We start from the raw sequence: 7375 nt of genomic DNA on the forward strand, positions 1-7375 counted from the left end.
ATAGAATCAACCAAGTTGGAAGAGACCTCAAAGACCACCGAGTCCAAACCTACCATGGTTACTAGACCATGGCACTAAGTGCCACATCCAGTCTCATCTTGAAAACCTCCAGGGATGGTGAATCCACCACTTCCCAGGGCAGCCCATTCCAAAGCTCCTGGTTTGCAAGGCGACTCTCCAGAAGGGAATTCTTCCCCCTGGGCTGCCCAGCTGCCAGAGCCAGGAGACCTCTCCCACCCATGTCACAGCACAGACATCCATCCTGCAGCCCAGCAAGGACAGGGCTCAGGAGGGTGCAGCAGCAGCTCCCCTGCTCCCTGGCATGAGCACCCCAGGGTCGCACCAAATGGGTCACACCAGCAAGCCTGGGAGGAGGAATGCACAGCTCCTGCCAGAAGATGCCATTCCCTGTACAAAAGCAATCATGTGGAAAACAGCAGCTAATGGTCTGTCTTCTGCAAAAAGAGGGAATGGATAAACCAGACCTGACGCTTGCGTGAAGGAGTTGTTTTCGTTGTAGAATCTCCTTCATAACATCTCCTCAGTGAAAACCAACCCCAATCATGAAGACACTGCTGGAAACAACCACCCTTTCCACTCACTGCAGTTGTCCTGCCACCAGTCCAAGGTGGGACAGCAGAGGCTGCAATATAACGACAAAAGTGGCAAAGAAACATAAGGAGGACCAAATTCCTAATGATCTTTTCAGCTTAGAAAAAGAAAACAAAAATCTAAAACTTGCTAAGTAAATTGTATTACTGTGAAGTTTCTGAGCAGGCCTGTTGACTTGCTGCTGGTGCTGCTTCTCACAGCCAAAGCTGGTCCCATGGGGAAGGTGTGTGCTCAGGACAACCCCAGCACTGAGTGTGACCTGAACCTAAAACTCATCAACACCAACTTCTGGCATCTCAGGGAAGTATGCTGGTGGCTTTGGTTAGGGCAGCTTTCCCTGACCTGCATCTCAGGTACAGCCATTTGCACCCCAACCTCCTGGGAATGCTGCAAACCACTCCAGCAGTTGAAGAATTCCAGCTTTCCCAGGGCAAGAGCCTGTTGCCTGTGCTCAGCTGTCTGGGGTAGGCTTGGGCCAGTACCCCTGCACAACAGGATGAGTCCATGGTAGCAGGAGGACACAGGCACAAGACAAAAGGTCCAGGATCAGAGGCACTAACCTCGTCATCTCATTTTCTATGGATCCAGAGCAGCTGGAAAAGCATTTGTGCCTTTCTGACGCGGCGCGTTGCCAGAATGGTGTAACAGTAGCACTTGTTGGGGCAGTACTCTGGTGCCTGCACTGAGGGGAGCTCATCACCAGCTGGAAACTCTCCCTAAGGACATGCTGCTCACAGAGATCTGCCCAACCCAGCAAGGACAGGGCTCGGCAGGGTGTAGCAGCTCTCAAATCCAGCAGCTCTAAGCACTCCATTAACATGGCTGTGTTGCTGTGAAGCCTTCATCCTGCCAGCACCCACTTTGCAAGGCCCTTAGCCCAGCATTAGGGCCAGGCTTTGCCCCCAGAAAGCAACTGCCAAATTCCTTTCTCTTGCTCAGACCCAGTGCCTGCTAGCAGGGATCTGAAGTCCTCTCGTGCTCTTGTGGCCCCAAGGTCCTGCTGTGGGTGGCAGCAGCAGCAGCAGCACAGGCAAGACAGGGCTGGGCAAAGGCAGAGGCACTGGCAGGACTCTCCAGCAGCAGGAGTAAATTAACTCACTTTCCAGCTGGCAGGACAAGGTACCCAACAGCTCAGCAAGATCTGCAGCCCCCCTGGAGACAGACACAGTCCCCCTTCATTCACCTGCTTGATCCCTTGCAGGTAGAGAGTAGCCAAAGGCAGAGGCAGGATGATTTTTGTCCCTTCCATTTGGTGCATGATTTTAAAACCAGGGTATACTTAAGGAGGAAAAACTCAGCTTGGCTTTCTGGTTCCCACCTGGAGAGATCAGGGCCCACAGAGGGGAAAAGCCCTATTTATATTCCAGCTGGGCAAGCAGAGGTTGTAATCACATCCAACCCTCCAGCCTGCTGTGCTCACTCTTAATCCCCTTCTCTGCATGGGGCAGCACCACCACTCAGGTGGAAACTGTGTACGGGGTCCTGGGGGCAGGTTCAGAAGAGGAAACTGGGACATGGCACTGGGAATTCTCTGGGGCACCATTTCCCCTCTCCAGTATTGTTTCAAACACATGCTAAGCAGGACAATGCTTCTCTCAACCGAAAAGAGCAAAGAGAGAACTAAAAGAACTTAATCTCACCTCAGCTAAAGTCGCAGGCTCAGGGCTGGAAGGAACAAGGGCCCCAAAAATAAAGGGCTGACAAAAATGCCACCAACATGTGAGACCAAGGCTGCAGACAGCCAAAAAACCCACTGCAGAACCATGCATGGGTGGAGGAGCTCAGCTCCTGTTCATTCCAGCACAGGGGCCCATACACCTCCCTGAGCACCCCAAAACATGTGTCTGGGAACAACTCCCACCCCACTGGATCACAAAGAAGCAAAATGGGCTGGCATTCAGGACCACATGTCAAGGTGAAGGGCTCTGAATATGAAGTAGGGTTGTTCTCTGTGGACTTGTTTGGGGAGACTTGCTCTTGCCCTGCTGTGTCTTTTATATAATCAGGCTAATAGCTGGGCTCCTCTTGCTTTTGGTTATGAAGACACAGAAACATCCCTTTCCTGGGGACTCCTGGCAGTGGAGAGCCCTGAATGTCCTCCAAAACTTGATGAAGGCGTGCAGAAACTCCACATGTACAGTCAAAAATAGGTTTACTGGAATGTCTTTAGTCACAGCTGTAAGCAGCAATACTGAAAACACTGAGCTTGTGCATTCCCATGGCAGGACCAGAACATCTTCTGGATTGTAAAACCTAATTTCTTTTTTTTCTGGGTTTGATTTTTTTTTGAACAAGAGAGAAACAAAACCCTTGCAGTTCTCCACAGAAGAGTCAGTTCCCTGTAACATATTGGCATGTTTCTCTTTGGACACTTTTCTCTGGTTACAGGACAGAGTCCCCTCTGCCTTCCACAGCAGGCAGTAGGGAGCTGCTCACACATTATTAATATTAATATTACAACTCAACCATATATACAGATAGACAATATAGTGGCAAGTAACCAGCTCCAAACCAGAGACCCAGAATTCCACAAATCAGGCAGTTTGGGATCTGAATCTTCCGTTAGAAAAAAAAAAAAGAAAAAAAGTCTGACAGCAGGAACAGGTACTGGACGGGAAAAGGGTCATTTGGCAGTTCTTAAAACACTCCATTAGAACTGGCTGCTTGCCACCACCTCCTTGTTCCTGGGAGAAAAACAACTTCAAAGCTATATACAGATATCTCACTTAAATTACACAGCAGTTTGGTTATCCCAGAGGCTGCTCCAGCGAAGCCTCCAGCTGCCCCGTCAGGTGTGGTACTTCAGGACTATGGGCACTGGAAAACACAAGGAAACAAGCTGTCAGCACACACCTTCACATGCAGCACGTCCCTGACAGAGTCCCCCATTGCTGCAGTGACAAACACTGAGCAGCTGCAAGCAAAAGTGTGTTTCCAACCTCAAACTGAAGCAATCTGCTGCCTGTACACACGCTAGACAACATATCCTGCCACCTTCATCTCCTTCCAGCTTCCCAAAATTAAACCAGATGGGATTTTCCATCAGTCGCTCTCTCTCTCTATCCTGCTGCCAGCTCTGCCTCTCCCACTGCAGGCTGTGTGTCAGAAGGGCAACAGGCCTTGAGGGCTTTGCTGAGGTAATAAGAACAATTACAAAGCTGCTGCTGGCCACTGCAGTGGGAGGAACACCCTCCAGGCCAAATGGCATGGAAGAGCTGCACTGCCATGCTGGGCTGCCTGGATCCTGGGAACATCATTCTGCAGGCAGAGGGATGAAATACTTCTGCCTGGAAGAAACGCTCTGGTCATTATTAGCTGTTTGGTAGGAAAAGCAGTGACATCTCTGCTCTGGGGAGGTCCAGATAGGACAGAGGGCAGGGGAAGAGACCAACAGCAAAGCCACAACAGCTACTTGCTGGAAATGAAGTGGCCCATCAGCTCTGGGGAAGAGCACTTGCAGACAGCAGGCTCATTGCAAGATGGCTGATATATGTGGAGAGGCCTTTGGAAGAACAATGTCTTCCAATGTCTCTGGTCTGAAAATCTTCCATTTACTCCCACCAGCCCTGGGATCTGTCAGTGCCAACCCTGGATCAATATAAGGTTGTCAGGGCAATGCTGGCTCTCCTTGGTCACAGTAGTAGGACTTGGTTTGAGCCTGCTCCTCCATGTTTAAGCCTTGCAGAAAAGGAGCACAGACTGCTCTACAGGCACCACCTATGATAGCTTAAGGCAGAGTGGGACCAGTGGACAGGTTTGGGTGCTCTCCCCCCAGTCACAGCAGCAACATGGTGTCATTCACAGCATGGAGTGCCACGAATAACTGGCAAGACACTGGCACAGGTTGCCCAGGGAGACTGCAGATGTCCCATTCCTGGTAGTGTTCACAGCCAGGTTGGAAAAAGCCTTGAGCAACCTGCTCTGGTGGGAGGTGTCGCTGCCCAGGGCAGGGGGTTGGCATTAGATGATCTTTAAGGTCCATTCCAACCCCTTAACATACTATGATACTATGAATACTTCAATGCTAGACATGGCTGGGGTGACCTGGAGCTACTTACCAATAATCACAAGCAGCACAATGACCACCACCATGGCTATGATTGCCTTCATCTGCAAGAGGAGCACAGAGACGTGTTACACAGGGTGCCATGGGCAGCTGCTTCCACCTGGAAGGAGGCCTGTGCCTTCCAGCACCTCTTCAGCTTGAAGGCAGAGCTTCCCCATCCCCTCCCAACTTCTAGGAGCAAGCAGGTAACCTGACCCTCCTCCACAAACCCACCCCTGCCTGTTCCCGTTCCTGCTCACCTTACAGTCTCGCCACCACATCTGGCGCCGAAGGTGCTTGGCTCTTTTGCTGAAAGCTGCTGCATTGTCTGATAAACTGTCTGTTAAAGGAAAGAGAAGAGGCAACTCAGGGACACACACACAGTCAGAGCACTCACTTGTCCTGACTCCACTGTGCTTTGTGCACTAAACTTGACATGAGGGGAAAAGGCCCAACCACAGTGTGATTCACCACGGCCACAGCAGATGCCACTGTGACGCCCTTTAGAGCACACACACTCCTGCTGAGTCCTACTGAGCCCCCTTTGTGCTGGCTGCCTCTGAGGACAGGAGTCTGTTCTGCAAGCCAGCACACAGTGCCAGGAGACAGACCAATCTACTACCTTTGCTTGAAGGACCAACTCGACCAGAGCACCCAGATGCCCCCAAACTAACACCTTTGCGCAGAGCAGAAAGTCCGATCTACAGCCCAAGGATGGAAAACAGCACTCCCAGAAAGGACAGAAATGCAAGCCCAGGTCTGTCATTAGGCACTTTCTGGACTGAACCAGGTAACCTGGCCCAGCAACCAGGCACAGATTAGGGGAACAGCCCAGCAGAGCTGCACTTAGTCTCGCACCTGATTTATCCTGCAGGTCATCCAGCCGCTCGCCTCTCTCTATCACCTTCGTGATGTTCTCCTGCATAACATCAATGACTTCATCCACCTGGTTCTGGACACTAGGGCAGAGCAGAGGCAGCATGAGAGGCAGAAGTGAGCACCACAGGCCGTGCATCACAGCTCAGAGCTGCCCAGGCTGGCAGGATCTGAGAGCTCACTAACGAAAATGAAAGGGCACAACAGTGGAGAGAGGTTGATGGGATGCTGAGAAAGCCAGAAGCATGGCAGTGCCTTGGGTGAGTCTCTGGCAATCCTAGGAGGGTGAGGGAATGAATACAAGGGGCTCAGAGGGAGTCAGCAGAAGCAGGACACCCTCTAACACCTTTAACACACAAATGCTGTATAAAAAGACACTAACTACTCTTGGTGAGCACCTCTGCTGCAAAAGAGCTCACAAAGGGGGAAAACCCCCACCCACCTTATCTTTCCACATTTTATAGAACCTCACATCACACCTTTGCTCAATAACTTGGCATGAAATCAAATCAAGGTGTGCAACCCCTCTGGAAACTAAATGAAACCCACTCTGCCAGAGGCAGAGATAGGACAGCAAAGAAATGGCTGATATGAACCAAACCAAGTTATTAAAATCCATCTCCTCACAGCTTACGCAACTCTGTGGGTAGTCCCTCCAGTGAACAGTAGCCTAAATCGCACCCGTAGGGTTATTAAAAATGCATTTATTCACTCCATAAAAAAAAAAAACACATTGGCAAGAGAGAAAAATTTTCCTGGTGGAAAAATACTGCTACATTCTGGTTTGTATTTTGGAGCTAATAACACTTCTATTTTCCTGGAGATAGAAATAAGGATTTTCTTGAGGCCCTGGGGATACAATACATTGTTAGAGACATACCGTTCCCAGAAAGTCAATGGCAACAGCAGGATCTTGGAGCCTACACTACACACAGGGCAACAAAACAGACACAGCTCCAGGCCACGTGCTCTGCAGAAGCCTTGGGTTTGATGGCTTAGGTTGCCTTGACTGAAAAAATGTTTAAGCACTTGAAACATATTGAAATGCATCCAGCATTAGCTAAATATGCAGCACAAACAGGGTACTTCAGCAGCTCTCCACGTCACTCTCAGCTCAAAGCACTTGGAATGATGAGAACAGCATCTCCTCCCCCACGGCCTGGGGAACTGGGGCAAAGACAGACTTGGTGCAACTCTGTCAATGGGGCACTGCAGAGCCAGAAAACACAGCTCTGTCCTAGCCACCCATGCCTTTACTTCATTCATTAATTAGAGACTGATCTATTTCTCCTGCCTCCCCACCAGCTTTGTGCTCTCACCCAGCAGACACTTGTGCCGATGAGCAGCAGCTGCAACAAGCACTAGTGCTCACAATGGAAATGCACATGCCTTGCTCATGTTTACTTACTGTTCCAGAAACAGGCAGGAAAAGTCATTAAAAGGCTTTTTTTCTCCCAAGAAAGCTCTAGGAAGAGCTCCACATCTTTGAATATGAAGGGGGTTCCCACCTTAGCCTTTCAGGTCGAGCTCTGGAGCACCACTGCCCTGTGGCTTCCAGAACAGGAACAGCCAGGAAACCCCTCTAAAAGCCATTTCTGAGTCTGCCTTTGTACGGCACACGCTGGACTCCAGCAGCACATGTCAAAACTTGCTATATTTAGGACACTGTGTGAAAGGATCCTGCCTTCCCTGGGCTGCATCACAGAGTCCGTGGGAGCAGCATCTCTCTGCACCCACCTACACTGTGTGGTGGCAGCTTCTGCCTTCCACATCAACAGCAGCCACCTGCCAGGAGCTCCTTATCTGGAGAGGAAGGACACATAATTCCCAAACATTTCTCAG

General features: G+C 50.3%; 1 protein-coding gene across 1 annotated transcript in view; it reads right to left on the reverse strand.

Moving 5' to 3' along the window:
* Positions 1–2891: 2891 nt before the first annotated feature.
* The window catches only part of VAMP4 (vesicle-associated membrane protein 4), a gene marked incomplete at its 5' end in the record, with an annotated part of 9861 nt that continues 5377 nt past the window's right edge, over positions 2892–7375 (reverse strand). Inside the window, 4 exons of the mRNA XM_009079377.1 lie at positions 2892–3429; positions 4671–4722; positions 4918–4997; positions 5516–5616. Of these exons, the coding sequence (XP_009077625.1) occupies positions 3401–3429; positions 4671–4722; positions 4918–4997; positions 5516–5616 (262 nt within the window). The remainder of the gene's footprint in view (positions 3430–4670; positions 4723–4917; positions 4998–5515; positions 5617–7375) is intronic.

Source organism: Acanthisitta chloris, unplaced genomic scaffold, assembly GCF_000695815.1.
Source record: "Acanthisitta chloris isolate BGI_N310 unplaced genomic scaffold, ASM69581v1 scaffold19817, whole genome shotgun sequence".
NCBI classification, from domain to species: Eukaryota; Metazoa; Chordata; class Aves; order Passeriformes; family Acanthisittidae; genus Acanthisitta; species Acanthisitta chloris.